This window comes from Notolabrus celidotus, chromosome 23 (assembly GCF_009762535.1).
Source record: "Notolabrus celidotus isolate fNotCel1 chromosome 23, fNotCel1.pri, whole genome shotgun sequence".
Classification (NCBI taxonomy): Eukaryota; Metazoa; Chordata; class Actinopteri; order Labriformes; family Labridae; genus Notolabrus; species Notolabrus celidotus.
The window spans coordinates 19,969,290-19,987,709 of record NC_048294.1 but is presented as its reverse complement, the minus strand read 5'-3'; the positions used below and the strand labels follow the sequence as shown (position 1 = coordinate 19,987,709).

Below are 18,420 nucleotides of genomic sequence, written 5' to 3'. Positions count from 1 at the left end.
GCTACACCGTCACATAGTGTTCCTGTTTGTAATAGCTCTTCCTGCAGTAATCCCACCCTCACAGATCCCTTTATTCTCCTTATTTTGTGTCATTTTAACGAAACTCTGAGGAAAAGCTGACCAGCTACTCGTGCGTAAGTGCGCGTGCGTGTGAGCCTCAGTCCTCGGGTGGGGTAGCTGCCTCTCTCCATCCACTCCCCGCGCCCTGTGCTCGTGATTTCCCCACTTTAACCATGTAAATGTGGTGTAAATGTAGTGTTTCGGTGTGTTGTGATTCACTCGGGGCTGTAGATGCTAAATGAATGGAGCCACATCCCCTGAAATGGCAGAGCTGCTGATGGTGTAGATGGCACTCCTCCATCTCCACAGCTGTTATGCAAGAGGATCCAGCAGCCCACTTTGTGTCGCTGTTTGTACCGCACTGCTCTCTGTGAAGCTGGTTTTCATTGATTATTGTAATGATGACTTTGATTGTATAGCGCTTTGACTGAAAAAAGCAAAGGTAGGAACCCTGGAGGAAAACATAACGCACATTCACACTGTTTATAAATGTGGACGACGCCTCCCTCTCCTCTCATTGTAAAAATGATGACGCCAAAATACTGCTGACATCTGGCGCAGCAGTGTGAAACGCACAGAGGCGAAGTCGTCCCACTTCTGATCCTCCCTTAGAGGAAGAACAGGAGGAAGACGATGATGATGTGTGGCGTTGGAGCGAGCACGACCTGTGTTTTCATTTTTAAAGTTGACCCATGTCCCATCTTTTACACATAGGAGGCGGGGTTTAAGACCTGACTGCAGACAACCACCAGGGGGAGCTCCAAATGTTCTGGCTTTACTCTTGTCAATCTTTTTCAAACACAAAATAAAAGATAATAAAAAATAAAGAGATTAGTAAAAGAAGAGAGAAGATAAATGAATGAGTGAACACATAAAAGGAGGGATGGGATTACAGAAGAAGACTTAGGAACAGATAAAAAGATTAAGAGCAGTAAAAAGAGAGAGATGAAACATGTTTTGAAAAAGTTGACGTCATAGAAATGATTCGATCATAGATTATAAGCTCATACTGGGTGATTCTCTGCCACTCTTCAGCCGTTGTGCGATGCTTTGTGGATCTAAAGGCGATCACATAATGATGCATCAGGATATCTGATGAACTGAAGACCGCTGTGATGTGGTGAATCGGAAGGGAAATCAGACTTTCCAGAGAGGCGTTTTATTTTGAAATTACATAAAGATGATTGGCAGCAGCTGTATGATAAATGAAATTGCACAAATCAGTGGCGTTATATCGCTGTATTGATATTGTGTCTCGACAGTTGAATTCAACCTCAGAGGAGCGGACTCTTCTGGATTCTCTTAACTGCTTTCTAATTCAAAACCAAGTCCATATCTCAGAGAAAGACCTGAGCATGAATGATGCGTTCAGGTTCAGATTGAAAAGACTGAACGGACATGGTGTTGATCTAGTGTACAGAAAAGCAACATGGATCAAGAACGATGGCAACACAATGCCAGAGTGCACTGAAACAACAACAATGGTGATCTACGAGTGCTTTTATTTTGAAAGTTTGCTGAAATGTAGAAATCTAACGACAAATAGATCAAAGATAACAACGATGATGGAGTCTCTTTTAATGCTTTACAGTCAGACTCAGCAAGAAGACATTTTCAGTTCTGACACGGACCAACACAAAGCTTTTGTGAATATAAAATACAAAAGAAATGAAGCACGGTAATAATCAGAAAAGCATTAAAGTAAATAAAACTTAAATATAGACGATAAATACATTTTAAAATAACAAATATAGGTCTAATTGATATCTAAGAGGCAGTCTGTTTTGGAGGGATCCTAGAGGGGGAAAGGTTCAAACTATGTCCTCGTGTCAGGACCTCCAAATGCATTCAGCAATGTGCCGATTCTGTGCAGCTGTGTAGCTCTTTATTTTAGTGTTTTACTTTACTTTAACCGTCTGTGTTTACCATCCTGATCGCTACTAGGGATGGGCATTTCAAGCCAAAATACTTTTCGATAATCATTGGCATCTATTCGACGATTATTCGAATAATCCCCCCCACACACACACATGCATGCACACAGACCTGTCCCGTTAACGGACAGTTTGTGTGGCAGTCTTGGTAACGAGCAGCTAGACGAGGTGCTGCTAGTAGCGTGCACTGACAGCTTTAAAATTCACAGCCATGCTCAGTCTCTGGAAATACGTGTGTAGTAGTGTGAGATTCAGAAAAGGAGAAAATTGCAGCGACTGTCGCTAATGTTTTCTTCTTCTTTTGCTGTTTAATGCAGTTAGCATTCTTCTTCTTCTGTTACTTCATGTGCTTAGCAAACAGCTTTAAGATGCTCTATAGCCCCCGGGAATACCGTATTACAACCAGGCACCGGTGAAAACGTTGAAAATTTTTACTTATATTGTTCAGATTTGAATATTCGAATATCACTGCCCATCTCTACTTGCTACATGCGCTGCAGTCAGTTGAGCTCAGCCGGCTGTGGGGTTGACAGTTATGATGTATGGAGAGTTTAACTCACTGAGACTCACACCCCGGTCCTCCGCTGGTCACTTGTTGTCTCACGTTTAGAGGTCTGTCAATCAAACCAGCCACACGGTGATTGTGTACCACGTTTTTAAAAAAAATGCATGATTAGGACCTTAAGTTGAACTGGTTCCCTTTTGCTATGGGTGCAGCATGCTTTGCTCAGCCTACTGATAATTGATTGGTTAATTCTCTGACTGTAAAGAGATACTAATGCACATAAATCATGCTTCATATTCCTTGTTTATCAGATTTAAAACCCTGCACACATCTGAGACTGAAGAGCATGTAGAGCTCTCTTCATCCCACCGTTCACAGATATTACACAATGTTTAATCCCAGGCCGGATCGCTCCTGTTGTCACTCGATGTCTATCAGGGGGGATTGATTTGCGCTGTGCATTGCACATTATGCAACAACCAGGTCACTGCAACAGTGTCTGCAATCTGGATCATCATCTGGTTTGTATCCTCGTTGCTCGCCTGGCAGCATCCCCGTTATTGTTACTATTTCAGACGATTAAAAGGAATCTTCTCCTTTCTGTGTGATGAATAGAATAAAGCAGAAAGTAGCGTGTCAGCCTCCGGAGTAATTAGAGGTCTTTCTGGACTGAACCTGACGGGTCAGTCCTCATCAGGTTCTGCTGAGGCTGCAGACTGTGAGTAAAAACGCAGCCAAAAACAGATTCTCATAAAGCTCATGTTGGTATTTAATGGACATTTATAAGACCTGATTAATCTTGCTAAAGCCCAGGCTTGATATAAATATATGACATCAGACTGTAAACAGACGTAAGGAGCGTATAGATTCATTACTGGAGGTTTAGATCAGCTGTCAGATGTCATATCTCGCAGCTTCATCGAACGTTTCAGAGAAAGGCCACGTTCACTTCACGTCATCAGAAATAATAAATTATGTTTGAATGAGTTTCTTTCAATGATTAATAATAACATGAATGATGAATGGATTCATAACATCTGATGGATGGATGTGCAGCAGTTATTAATCATCAGTTTAGTTTTTGTGGTGCAGGGTCAGGTGATCATTTGTGGTCCTCTTAATGGAGTTCAGAGAAAATGAAAGGTAGAGAGCGAGTTTAAACCAAAGTCTGCCTCCGTGTTTGTTTTTATCTGAAGTTCGGTTGAGTCAGAAGAGTATTTTTGGATCCGAAGTTCCTAGAATCACTGGTTTGAAAATATTAAATCAGATTGTGCAGTCTGCCTGGTTTGTGTTGGGGTGTGATGACTCCTTGCAAGACGGTTGAAAATTGGTATTAAGGTGCGTCTCCACCGCAGGAACTTTCCCCAGGAAGTAGGAACCTTTCAAGGAACTTTCGACAGCAGGAACTAGACTCTGAATGTAGTTCCTGGGTAGTTAATCTCCCCCTGGATATTCCCTGCTCTGGGGTTGTACTTTCCAAAGGCCCATGAACTTTTATGGGGGGGGGGGCTTTTTACAGGACTGTAAAATGGACCCTCCGTCCACAATAACGTCACACACACCTGTGATTCACTTGGTTTAATAACTCCTGAACATTGGTCTTCTCTGAGCCTGATAATTTGAATGCATCTCTGTCAGCTCCCGGTGTTCCAGTCTTAAGAGTGACCCTGTAAACTGGAGACCTTCAGCTGAACGTGTCAGTGTTTGTGGAGTTTACAACAGCTGTTGAAACACAGAAGGAGTCCTCGGGAATGCATCCTAGTTTAGTTTTTATTCAAATGTCCAAATATCCTCATCAGATATTTAATGATCATCTAAAGACGTTTGTGAGGGATGCATCCGGCTGAAAGTCTCCAGTTAACAGGGTCACTCTTTAAACTGGAACACCGGTCCATCTCTGACAATGCTTTTAAAATCTGCCTTCTTGCTTTAAGTCGAGCGTTTCAGGCGTTTTGAATCCTCTTTGTCTCTAGAGCTCGTCTCCTTCCAAGTGTTGATTCAGTGAATCCATCTGCAATACAGCATGATCAGAAACAGCACAAGAGGAATCTCCTTCATGCTAACAGGCTAACTGTGGTGTGTCACATGACGATTCAAACAGCACAGCGGTGAAAGCTCAGTAAAGGTTACATAAACATTTGAGCATTAGTTACAGGCCTACAGAGATATTCAAAAGAAGTAAATAACACCACAGTAACACTCACACACATGGAGACAGAGATGCCTACAGATGTATTTGCTGCTCATGTTGTTATAACTGGAACAGTGTAGCGAGGCAGCACACCCTGGGACACGGTCTGACCTTAATGCCAGCTATATGCCAGTCTGCATTACGTCAGGAGTTTAATCTGTAATGTAAGAAGTGTCAGTGGGACAGCATGTGAGGATAAATACGGTGTACTGTTACCAGAGCTGCACGCTGGACCTCAGGGGGAAGTTGTATTTGTGAGTGAAACGTGTGTGACAGCTGAAACGCATGCCTGTAAAGCTGAAGCTGCAGAAGAAGACATCACATGAAGAAGAAGGGGGTGTGTGTCGTAAACAAACACGGGTGGTGTATAGTGTGTTTAGATGCTGCTTCATGCTGATGATACTGCGTTTTCTGCCTCATCGTTTCCCACTGAATGTCTGTTGGGAGGATTTCAGATACATATCCAGACGCCTGCATCATTCTGTCATTGTTAATGACTCATCTGGGTTTCAGTTATCTTATTAAAGCTGGGGTTGGTAGTCAGATTTAGATACACTTTTTTTATACTAGTTAAAATGATCTTTTTGACCCGATGGTAGGGATGTAACGATATATCGCAGATCGGTAAAAAATCGATACAAATAAGGGTGGATTAAAATCGATTCAACATAATTTGTATTGGGATATCATTTTTAAACAGCCAAAGGCACTATCTGCATTTCACTCCGCTTGTTCAAGATCATTAAGTGTTTTGTGCTGCTCTCTGGTCACTCGCTGAGTGGAGGTGTTTTAAAGATGACATAACATGCAAAGTCGACTTTTTAATGGTTCTCTACCTGAAATGTGTCCCTGGCATGTCTACAAACCCCTCGAAAATGAAAAAAAATCCATTCTGCCCCTGTTCTGATTTCTCCACCTCTCTGTAAATGTGTGCTGATTTTTTTCAGTGTTTTTCATACGTCACATCGACATCCGGTCTTCAATGGAAGTCAGAGCTCGGAGCTTGTTCAGCCCATAGACTGTATAAAATACAACTCAACTCCTCCTCCGTTTTTCATTACCTGCACACATGTGTGCTAACAAGGAGCTTAGGAGGGAGGCATGCTAGTTGTAGGCTGTCTTAATAAACACAAAGGTCGGTTTTACTCCCCACATCTGTAGATTTGAAGATCTAGTGGATGATTTTTATTTTTCATGGAAAAGTGCTAGCGCTAGTTAGCATAGCCACATAGCTACATGTTCGTAGCTGTGTACCAAGACACACGTCGACATACTGACAAATAAAACAACAAGAAACAAAATCTGTGACCAATCGTTCAGAAAGGTCCTGCTGCAGGCGCCTCTCCGTCAGGATCAGATTCTGGATCAAATTCAGAGGGTTGAAGTAACGCGGGTCTGTGAGCAGCCGTGTATATTCAGCCAACATGTAAACATTAGATCAACGTGCTGGAGAGCAGAGGGCACATCCACTTCCTGAGGGGGCGTGGTCAGAGAGCTCATTCACATTTAAAGGCACAGACACAGAAAACAGCCTGTTCTGAGCAGGGCTGACAAAGAGAGTTTTTCAAGCATGCCAAAATCTGATTTCAAAGTGTTTTTTTGAGCATAAACTTGAAAGACATGTTTTGGGGACCTCTTAGACCAATATATTTTGATGATAAAGAGCGTGATATGTCACCTTTAAATTTAAAGCATGTTTCAGAATCAGCTGACTGCACACAGCGGAGATGCTGTCCGTGAAAAAGTTTGATAAGTCCTCCAACTCTTCAGTTAGAGAGCAGATAAAGAGGAAACCACAGATTGTGACTCGTGAACAGTCTCCAGTAACAAACATGATTGTTTTAAAGGATGTTCCTCCTTCTGTTTCATCTCTTTATTATTAATTGTGTCGTGATTTGCAGGCAGCTGGACTCCATCCCGGAGAACAATGAGCTGTAGCTTGTCTAACATTAGTCTTCAGAACATGCTGGAATATTATATTTACTCCTCTTTTCACATGGAGATGAAATTCGGTTCACGTGGCTGAAAAATATAGAATGTTTGTCCAATCTGTGATGTGGCCTCCCTCTCTGTATATATCGTCTCCTGAAATATAAATTCAGTCTTAAGTTGTATCTGTTACTTTTTTTCAGATAACCTAAGTGAAGCCCTGGAGAAGCTGAAGTTAGCGTCTTCAGACAGCGCCACAGACAGCGTGGAGAGCTGCCTGGACTGCCTGCTGAAAGCGCTCGCCAACAACAGTGAGTACAGCCGGATTTAACATCTTTCACGCTGAGAGTGCAGCAGGATGTCCAATTTAAGTTTATCTGCCCCTGATACTGATCCAATTCACACAGTGAGTGTGTGCAGAGATGAGGAGTGGTGTTGTGCAAACTAAAATTAAAACGCATTAAAGTCATTGAAATGTATAAAAATGAACATAGAGACAAAAAGAAACAGAAGACAACCAAATACATCTAATAAGTATCCATAAAAAAGGGTAAGGCCACATTTTGGCCACTTTTTGTTAACAAGTTGTCTGTTATTTATTTTTAAAATTTCGTTATAACAATAAACTTTAAGTCCGACAGAGCCTGATGTGAGTGTCATTTCTCAAAATAAATATAACAAATGTTCAATAAAAATCCGATATATCGAAGAAAACTTAAAACCTACCAGCTCAAAGCAGAGTCGTTAGTCTGTCACTGTGTCGACTCTGCGTTAACTATTAACTTAATACACTTCATTAAATATACTTTCAGGATGTGGGTAAAGGAAGAGCACAGAGACAACTTCTGCTGTTAACACGTTTAATGTCCACCGTGACCGTAGGACAACTGAACACTGAATAACCGTGATGCATTCACTGCACTGTGGGAAACTATCACTCTGCCCGTAACCCTTAGTAATCTTAAAGGGCAGACCACAACTCAAAATAATACTATACTAAACTGATACTCAGAATATCATTTGATATATCTTTGTTGTAAATTTAAATCAAATTATGCAAATAACCTCAACCTGTGAAAAATTATAATCTACAAACTAAAACTTCACAAAAATCTTATCTTACATTAAAGACCTGCTTGCTGTTAGCACCATCAGAAATGATGGATTCAAGAAGTTTATCTGAAAACTAAATCCAAATACAAACTAACAAACTGTCTTCAACTTTCACTCAGGAGCAAAAATCTGACTTTAAATTTAAATGAAATAATGATTTGATATTTATCGTGATAATTATCGGTATCGACTGATATGAAATATTTACCTGTGATGACATGTTTTTTTAATATCTCCCAGCTCTACACATAGTGCACAGATTTCAGTCGTCACAGACGACGACAGGAGGTTACTCCCAACTCCATCAAAATGTACAATTTCCCGTCTCAAACAGTTTGTTGTGAATAAAACCTTCAAGAAAACTGTGAATCAAGTCACTTTATAAATACAAATAATGCAAGGAGATAAATGTTGGACGTCTGTGCATGAAAAGTCAAAGAAGTTGTGCAAACACGCCGAAAATGTGCAGGATAGATGATTTTCCTTTTGCATGCATTGAAGTGAAGCTGTTGTTTCTCTGCAGACACTGAGGCCAGCATGAAGCTCCAGGAGATGGCGGTCCTCCCCCTGCTCCCTGGTCTGCTAAATCCCCAGTCCTCCTGCACCCCCAAAGTAGCCAACATCATAGCGGAGGTGGCCAAAAACGGTGAGTTCAGATTAAATTCCATCATTTCAGAAACACCCAGACGTCCAGTTCCTCCATGGATCAGTTTTTAGTTTCAGACATTACTGCAGGACAGCGTAGCGGCCTCGTTGGTCGTGGACTCATCATAAAGTTGAAGAATTGAACAGTTACGTGTTTGATTGACGGGCTGTCTCAGACCTCTGCTCGTTCCAGCGGGCCCTTTTGGCATTTCCGAGCTAAGCTGTCACTGACTGAGAGGTTATTGTGTAAGGACTCAGACCTTGCATAACTGCTGTGTCGGAGAGCTTCCATTTCCATAATGCCTCCATGTGAGCTCAGGAGCTTTTAGAGTCGACTCGAATGGAACTTGGGGAAGAAAAGGTTTGGGGATAATGAATGGGTTTTTCGAAGCTTGCCACACTGCAGCTAATGATCACTCCCCAGCAGTTTGCCAAGCTTGGCAGCAGCCCGCTGGCATTTATCTGTCACTGCTTCCGGAAATGTCTGCAAGCGGCCAAGTGGCTGCTGGGCTGAGGACGACCGCCTTTCTGTCTGACAGTTTGAACCGGCTGGGTTGTATAAAGAGGCACCGGGCGAGGTTTAATGTGAAAACCTCTTCACCAAATCAGCATTAATCAGCAGCATTAAAGAAAATCTGAAACGCAGATGATCCAGCGTGGCTGCACGATTAAAAACGGGGCTACAGTTTGGTCCTCTCCTCATACCTAACATAGATACTCTGATCTCTAGTCTCATCCTCTTTGAAATCTTTGCTTGGAGACAGTTTAGCTGAATTCTACAGCTCGGGGATAAAGCAAACTACTCCTATTGGCTGTTGTCTTCCCATAAAGAGTGATTGAAAACGCATTTATTTGCTTAAGTGGAGAAGTAGAGGCTTTGAAGTGCTTAAATTGATTTTAGAAATAATATCATAGGAGTAGTTGGTTAAACAAAAAGTGGAGCCTTTTTTCTCTCTTCTTTAATGCTGTTATTACACTTACTACACTGTTACACTGTTATAATCTAAAACATTGGAAAATTGGCATACAGCAGAACACAAAGTTTTAAATTGGTAGGTAAACATAAACATTAGGGACGGAATATAATTTTTGAATTTTCGAATATTTGTTAACTTAGTGAACATTGAAGAGTTACTGTGAATATTTTCTCATTTTAAAAGTACAATTTTTCATTGTTTTCCCCGGTGCCTGGTTGTAATACGGTATTCCCGCCAGATGGTGGCTATAGAGCATCTTAAAGCTGTTTGCTAACCCCATTAAATAACAGGAGAAGAAGAACGCTAACTGCATTAAATAGCAAAAGAAGAAGAAAACATTAGCGACAATTGCAGCGATTTTCTCCATTTCTGAATCTCACACTACTACACACGTATTTCCAGAGACCGAGCATGGCTGTAAAATGTAAACACACACGCCACATTGCGTCACAGAAACATTGACATAAAGATCGAGACAGACGCTGTCAGTGCCCGCTACTATCAGCACCTCGTCCTGCTGCTGCTTAATGTCACTGCCACACAAATGGGCTGTTATCAGAGGGGGAAGTATTCAAATAATTGTCGAATAGATGCCAATGATTATCGAACAGTATTTTGGCTTGAAAAGCCCATCCTTAGTAAATGTATGTCCAAGGTACCAGGTGTTTATTGTTTAATAGTGAATCATCAAAGCTTCTTCAGATGTTCCACAGAGTGCAGAGATATGAGACCATAACAATCTCTAATATCAGTGCTCACACCACATTTTATAAACACCTTTCCTCATTAACAGGATCAACCAAGCGGCAGCCTCTGGTCTTGAAATATGAAGCCAATAAAAACTGCAGTTCATCGAGCATCCACTTGAGGCTGGCTGCAGAAACACTGGAAACCACATACACACCCATTCAAAGAAGACGATCTTTACAGCAGAAAAAACATGTTTACAGCCTGGTTAAAAAAAATAAGTGTAGTCTGAATATCTAATTTCTCTATCGGCACACACTGTATGGGAATTCGTTATTTTAGAGATAAACTTATGAGTCTTGCCTAATGACGCGCATGACTGACTTGACTGACAGGTGGGCACACTGTAGCTGCTGGCGAGGAGGCTTAAGGCCTGCCTCAACTCCACTTCTTTGCCTCATGTTGGGTGGAAGGAAGTTAGGTTGAGTCAACATTTCCAATATGGTGACTGTTGATGATGGGCTTCAAAACTCTGCAATGGGTGACGTCACAGAGACTACTCTTCAAATACCGGTCCTGTTAAAAGATGTGACGTGCACGGATGTTAGTAGCTGATGTAACTGCTGATTCAGAGATTGATCCGTCCAGTTCAGAGTTGAATGACAAACATAAAGACTGACAGGAAGAACTGAACTAAAGATGAAACTGCTTTTGGATCAGCATCAGTTTCTCTGTTTGTCTGAGCTCCTGCATGTCTCTGTCATGTTGGCCCCTACATTCATATAATAAAGTTAGTGATGAAGTAGTGTGATGCTGTTAAACAACTTTACCTTAAGATGATTTCACTCACCTGCTTCTCCTCTCCTCTCCTCTCCTCTCCTCTAGAGTTAATGCGGAGTTCCTGCGTTGAAGCCGGCCTCATCCCACCTCTCATTCAGCTGTTAAACTCCGCCGACCAGGAGGTTTTACTGCAGACCGGCAGAGCTCTTGGCAACATCTGTTACGACAGCCGTAAGTAGGAGTTTGTTTTTCTGAGGGAACACTGAATCCCTCATGAGCCTTGTCATCACCATCGCAGAGCTAATGGAAAATAAGTCATAAAAAGATGCTGCAGCAGGCACAGCTTTGATCTTTAATAACGTGTTTCAAAGACAGAAAAGCTTTCAGGAGTTATTGCACTGCATGCAGGGAAATACTGCGGACACACAGAGCGGGCGGCAGCTTCTGGCAGCCGATAAGAGCACTACAGATTAAACTCCCTCTCTGACATCCAGGTTCATTTTACTCATTTTGAACCACATGTGAAGGAAGGTAAAGATGGACGCTTTACAGATGAATGAAAAAAAATACCAGCTACACATTCAACACGTTGATCCTGACAAAGCACCCCCAAATAGACGAAAACCACGTCCCAAAAGTCATGAACCATCGTGTTTTTTAGCTGTCACTAAAGACAGAGCAGGGCAGGCTGCAAACTCTTCACAAGGCTTTAATCAGGAGTCTCTTACTCCAAAGAGATCTCTTCTTCCTCCAAACAAATGGACCTAAAAATGTAAAACCAAGACAGACATTGAAGAAAGAAGCTCCAGGTTTAAAATCCAAGTTTCTCCAGCAGCGTTTAAGCCAAGCTCCTGCCGGGTTGTTCCCTGGTGCTTGGCTTATTTTTAGTCAAAGGTTCCTTCAGCGATTTTTACTGGAAGCCAAATTATCCTCACAGGCCTTGTGGATCCAAAACAAACTGACCACAAATTAAAAGTGATTAATAAGAAGAATAAACGGCCGTCTTTCTAATGTTCTTTGACTGGGCTTCACTGCAGCCTGCTCTCAGTCACAGACAAATGAATCCTTCAGGTGAAGTAATACTAAGACAATGTTGATGTGACTCGAAACAGAGAGGAAGTAGTCGCCTGTAAATTACCTAATGTATGTCTGACAGAGCTAACAGGCAGAACATGAAAGTCATGTCGTCTTAAAGATGAGTTTGGTGTTCTTCAGCGACCCGGCAAAGCTTCATACCGAACGTCAAAATCGTATTCGACTGACAGATTTCGAGAAAGACAATGACCTCAGAGCCTCATGTCTGCACGTTAAAGTCGAGCTGTGATTGTAGCTAATTCGGGCAATTTAGTTTGACTACTGTCTTCATCTCAGTCCACGAGCATCAGGCAAGAATGGATTTACACCAGACCCGTCTCCACTCCTATGCAGTTCAGATCCGTGCTCTCTCATCTGACAACATCCACCGGCTGCGTTTTCAGCTGGAGTCATGTGACCGAGGTTTTCCCGCAGTAATTACTGAATCAAGGATTCTCCTCCTCCTCTCCTCATCCATGTTGTCTTTATTGTCCTCTGAAAACCTCTGACCTGTTGACTCCAGGTCTGGCTCCACTCATCATGACTGTTTGTTGTAGTTAAGGAAAATACGATCTGGGGATAACACAGAGTGTTTTATTCTGAAAATTAACCGGATATTTTCATTTTGTTTTGGTGCCTGACTTCCCGTCCTGCTCGATCCCCTCTGTGCTGTTGATGCGTCGTACTCGACATCCGGTAAACAGAAGTCATGTGAATCTGCTGTGGAGTTTTCTGGATTGCCGGAACTGAGACGGAGCAGAACCAGTGGAAGTTGACACATTGACTGGAATTGAAATCTATGACGGACCGGAGACGGATCTGGTGGAATTTTAGCCGTACATCCGATGACCTATTATGTGACATACCAAAACAATGGATGACAGATGAACAAATTAGCAGGAGGCTACCTGGTTGTATGTGATACGGCGAAAACAGCTCCACACCGGATGTTTGTACTCTACTCTCTCCTTTTGATGCTCTGTCTCCGGTCTCGGCAGGCGACAACGGGCGGCTTCCTTCTATGCATTTATGCTGTTCAACTTCCAGGTCTAAGCCTGGCGTGCAAACTGTGGAGCATCCACCGAATGGTAGTCTAGTTTGGGTCCAGTTTAGGCGTGAGCATGCAGGAGAAAATCGAGCCCTAACTGCGTTATCTACGTGTGTTAGAGAAATTTGACTTGGTGCGTGAGTCTGTGCGTAAAGGCGTGAGTGACATGAAGTGTTCAGAGCTGTGGGGAAAGAAAGGTGCTGAAAGTGCAGTCCACTTGATACCAAGAAGGAGATCAATATGTGAATCAATAACTGTGCAGGTGTTAGACATAACAAGCTCTTACTTTGAACCCTCAAGTACACACTCATCAGCAGATGAGATCTTTTAAATTGCTTGACTTGTGTTTTCTCTTCAAGCTTTAGTTATTCTGTGTTTAAACTAAAGTTGAAAAAGAGATGAAGAGATGTGAAATATCGTCCTGATTTAGGAAACAATATTTTAAACGTATGATCTGATGACTTCATGCATTTAACAGAGTATGATAATAGAAATGCTGCACACAGCACCTCCAATATTAGAAATGACAGTGAGTGTTTGAACATCGACCTCGGAGGAGCAGCAGAATTTAATCCTGATCCTGCAGTCCGCTCTGGAGGCTTTAATCACAGCTGTCAGTTCTGGTGCATGGTTTCTCCTCGCGCTGAAAAAGCCGGGCATCTTTGGAATCTGGTGGGAAGTGACATTTGTTTGAGTGGAGGGGGGTCTCACTGAGCTGGCAGCGTTTTATGAAAGACGCACTGGGTGAGTGTGGAGAGGCAGCTGCTCGCCACCTTAAAGAAACACAACATGATATGGACGACGCTGCCCGACCGGCTGCTGCAGAAGAGATGAAACCGCCTCAGCAGGACGAGATGAAATGCAAAGAAACATCATGTTTACAAAGATGCAGAGGTTTGAGCTTTAACATCATTTATCTGCATCATGGAGCCAAGGAAACAACCTCAACATGAAGACCTGCTTTGTGCTGACACCTGAGTCTGAGCCTTCCAGAAAAAGACTTAACTATCTGAGGAGGATGCCTCTTGGCCATCATTTTCCCTGGACACATCTAACCTCTGGACCCAACAGCTATCCTCTGACAACAATACATACCTCTAGGACACATGGCCAACTCTTCAGGCCCTCTGGAGTAGCTGGCCAGACTTCCACCCAAGACTTTACCGTGGGCTGTCATCCAATCAGCAGCTTGAAGTAAAATCCACTCCTGCAGATATGTCTGCAGAATAAACGTCAGCGCTTCACGGTTCATGAAATCAGTGCATTACGCTTCAGTAGCTTCTGGTCATGTGTTTCTGATGAGTCTCAGTTTCGCAGTAAATATTAAAAACGACATATTATACATCTCTCTTGGCGTTCAAGTTGTAACCAAATTATTATTTTATCTGTGTGCTGAAACGTCTCACAGAGGAACCAAAGACAAGACGACAAAGTTATCTATCTAGATTGACACTTGGAATTAGAGCTGGGCGATATAGAAAAAGATGTTATCACGAAAACATTTTGATATCGATAATTATCACATTAAATATCAACTCATTATTTTATTGGTCCTGAGTATGTTGAAAAACAGTCAGTTTGTTAGCTTGTGTGTCCACAACATCTTTATACATCTTATCAAAAACGTTCTTTTAATTTCTATATTTCACACATCCCGTTTTATTCCTACATCGTCGTGGATCATATTGCCGGGCGTTTCTGTTTTGTGCAACATTGTTTTCTTCCCCATTTGGATAAATCAAACATGACGCACCTTACATTAACGGGAGAGGGACAGGAAATGTAATCCACATGGTGTTGCTGAGGCGTGGCATGCAGCCACAACTGAATGAAGTAGCAGGCGCACTGAAACAGTGAGGGCTGACTCATGTAACGCTTCCTTTGGCAGCTGTTGTACCAGACAAAGCCCTCCTAGAGAGAGAGTCAGCACTGCTGAGGATTTATTGTCTCTCAGTGGTAAAAAGCACCGCTCTCTTAAAAGAGGTTTGATCTGAAACAAAGACTGCGTTAAACCAAACATCTCCAGCGTCAGTGAGCTGTTTATTTTATTTCTTTGCTTTTGTTTTTAAGATTCCTGTACTCAGATTGTGTTTTATGTTTCGGGGACAACAAAATTATTTCATTATGTGAAGTGTGCAGGAAGAGCTGGACTCTCTTAAAAGATTAAATGAAGGAAAATAGATGAATTATGGAAACCTGTAATATATCAAATACAGTGTTTCCCACAGAAAGAAGCTGTACCTTGGATTAGGGGTCCATTGTATATATAAATACATTACCTTTTCTATGTTGCGCTTTGTTATCTATCTTATAATTCTGTTATCGGGTTGTAATGTATATTCAAAGCCTGGTTACCTAAAGGGTTGAGCGACGTTTGCGCCCGCTAAATCCGTGCAAATGAGACCAAAAGATGCAGACTAATTCACAAAGCATGCAAAGGGTTTAAAGCCTGGTTTATACTTATGCGTTAATTCAACGCCATGCACGTAGCCTATGCACGTAGCCTATGCACGTAGCCTATGCACGTAGCCTATGCACGTAGCCTATGCACGTAGCCTATGCACGTAGCCTATGCACGTAGCCTATGCACGTAGCCTATGCACGTAGCCTATGCACGTAGCCTATGCACGTAGCCTATGCACGTAGCCTGACGTGCTCCTCCTCCAAAACGGAACTAAACGTAGAAAACGACAGGAAAAAGCATTGTATTTCCTGCTAAATTTCCAGAAGTGCATACATCAACCACGGACATCTCCTCTTCATTTCTCTTTGTAGTCATTGCTTCATGATCAACAGCAACATTTATCAGCTACAAGTTACGATACAATGTCCTTTATTGTCCCCGGAGGGAAATTTGTCTTTGACATCAGTGCTGCACTCGTTACCTGCGCTTTAAAAAAATCACCACAATGACACAAGAACACACATAAATAAAAAAGAAAAGATACAATAAATAATACACATTCATACAACACACAACACATTCATACAACACACAGCATACTCTTAAAGAGATGGCACCATAAAACTGTCTTAACCGTAACAGGCTATTTACTATTAAAAATTCTAATAGAGATTGGCACAAAGGAGTTTTTAAAATGATTCAATTTACACTTGGGGAGTATTGCAGAGCAATGTGGACACAACAACGCCCAAGTATAGCATCACTGTACACCAGTGTTGTTTGCTTACATTTAATTCAGCCATTGTGCATTCATTTGGAGTAAAATATTCCCTTTTGTATGCAAATAAGCTGCACTGCAGATAACACGTGATTCACAAACACCGGCGCTAACAGCACCACGCAGCTGGAAATAAATGTTTACTGTCTGCAGAGAGCTGATGGAAACTGCGCCGCAATGTTTCTAAGTGTTGAGCGCTCAAACTCTAAACTGATTAAGACGATATTTCCACCTCTTGATGACTTAAAATTAATACATCTGGATGTAAAGTTTGCTGACGTTACTTTAGAATGACTATTTTCTATAAAAGTTAGGGGCATTCAACACATCCCCACAGTAAAATGTTCGCGACTTTCCCTCTCTTCAGCTCTTGAGGTTATGTGAATGTAAATGAAGCACCGACAGAATCGGCAGCAGCAGAGCAGAGATGCTAACAGCTCATCTTAGTTGCAATGAAATGCAAAACCGGAGCAAACTGCACAGAGTTGCTGAACTTTGTTGGCGTTCCCTGTCTCTATACACAGCGGCTTGTCCTGCCCCGCCTCCTACAGTTTCTCTTCTCTGTATGTGTCTGATCTTTTGACAATAATCATCAGCAGCACGTTTTAAAAAGACATGTGACGTCAAGCTTCGATCAATGCATATTCAGGAGGTACGTAATTGAAGGACCTCTCTCTTTCCCCCATTTCAACTAATGCAAACCTGCTTGTACCTCCGGGCTGGTGCTCGCGCTGGTTCGGAGCTGGTTGAACTTGCAAACCAACTCGGCACCAGTTTGTTTTTTCACCTGCTCAAGCCCGTGGAAGAGCCACGTCATGATGTCACCTCTAGGTGATCGCTTTTCCCAGAAGAGCTAGCGCAAACTTTCCCTCGCAATAACAACGATGGTGGGCAACGTAGCATGTTTGCTGGTGTTGCTCCTGGCTTCTCGCAATCACATGACATCCTGAAGACAACTTATCAATGGACAGCAACTTCACCCCTCATCCCTGACTTAAGTGGTTCAAGGTTCTAGACCAACAAATAGTTTGTGCTGCTTTGGAACCTGTTTTCCTGGCCGGGAACCGAAAAACACAAAACCAAAACACAAAAAACTGGTTCTCAATTGAGCACCTGCTCCGAACTGGCCTTAAAACTGCCTCGGTGGAAAAGGGGTATCTGATCACTTGCAGCAGAGCATGCAGCAGAGCATGCATCAAGCGCTGCAGGTTATTAGAAACAAGGAGCAGAGAACAAGAGAGTTCCTCTAAATCATATACTTTGAAGCCCACCAAGGTATCGTCTACTTGAGGGAAACTGATGAATTATTGCCACCTATACCCCTGGAATTAAATATATCTATCTCTGACTTACAACAAGCCTCAATCCGATAAACTAAGAGTCTTTTTTCACTACACACACACGGCCTAAACTTTGATTTGCTTCCTGTCATAAAGTCCTGGTCTTAATGATTCCTGGTACACTTCTTTTATCCGACAGTATGACTGTGTTTTTAGCCTCAGTTTGCATTGATTTGTATGTTTTGTGCTGCTTATTTAACATTCCTTTCAATGTATTTTTCAGGTTGTGGTTTATTTTTCTTTATTTTTCTTCCTTTGCTTTGTGGTTGATTTGTGTCCTGGCCTCTTTGTTTTGCAGATGAGGGCAGGAGTGCAGTTGACCTGGCAGGAGGGGCTCAGATAGTAGCTGAACACATTAAGTCCCTCTACCAAAATACTGAGCCGGAAAATGAGAAGCTCTTGACTGTCTTTTGTGGCATGCTGATGAACTATAGCAATGATAATGGTAATGACCATCTTCCCCCAAAGAACAACTGTTGACTAATCACAACTAATCAGCGGATGTTCTCTTTGTTTCACACAGAAGATGTCTCATGATTTTTCTTTTTGTCATTAGACAGTTTGGTTTAACAGAAACACGATTTCTCTCTCTTGGACTGACTTTCTGACCTCTCTGCCATGCACTGTTGCTTTTCCATCTTCACCTCTGAGGTAATCAGCAGTTATTAATATTTGCTGAGTCTCGTAGCCTTCCTCCATCCTCTACCATGCTCCTGTAAGTTCATAGACTCAGCTTATCATAATGTGTAGCTAGTTCTCTCCTTGCTTTGTAGCCATGCTAGCACAGATCGAGTGATGGTGTTTGTTTAGTTTAGACAAAAATATCTCAACAACTGTTTGTTGGATTGACATGAAAGTTGGTGGATCCATTCATTTCCCATTGTAGATTCACTTGATTAACTTTGGTAACCCTGTTATGTGAATTCAAAACATGTCACAAAGTCAAAATTGGTGC

General features: G+C 42.1%; 1 protein-coding gene across 2 annotated transcripts in view; it reads left to right on the top strand.

The window, feature by feature from the left end:
* rap1gds1 (RAP1, GTP-GDP dissociation stimulator 1) overlaps positions 1-18,420 on the top strand; it is a 34,492-nt gene that overhangs the window by 371 nt on the left and 15,701 nt on the right. Inside the window, exons 2-5 of one of the 2 annotated variants that reach the window (XM_034676428.1) lie at positions 6,823-6,930; positions 8,256-8,378; positions 10,927-11,052; positions 17,764-17,910. In XM_034676428.1, the coding sequence (XP_034532319.1) occupies positions 6,823-6,930; positions 8,256-8,378; positions 10,927-11,052; positions 17,764-17,910 (504 nt within the window). The remainder of the gene's footprint in view (positions 1-6,822; positions 6,931-8,255; positions 8,379-10,926; positions 11,053-17,763; positions 17,911-18,420) is intronic. The other variant, XM_034676429.1, reaches the window with a different exon arrangement.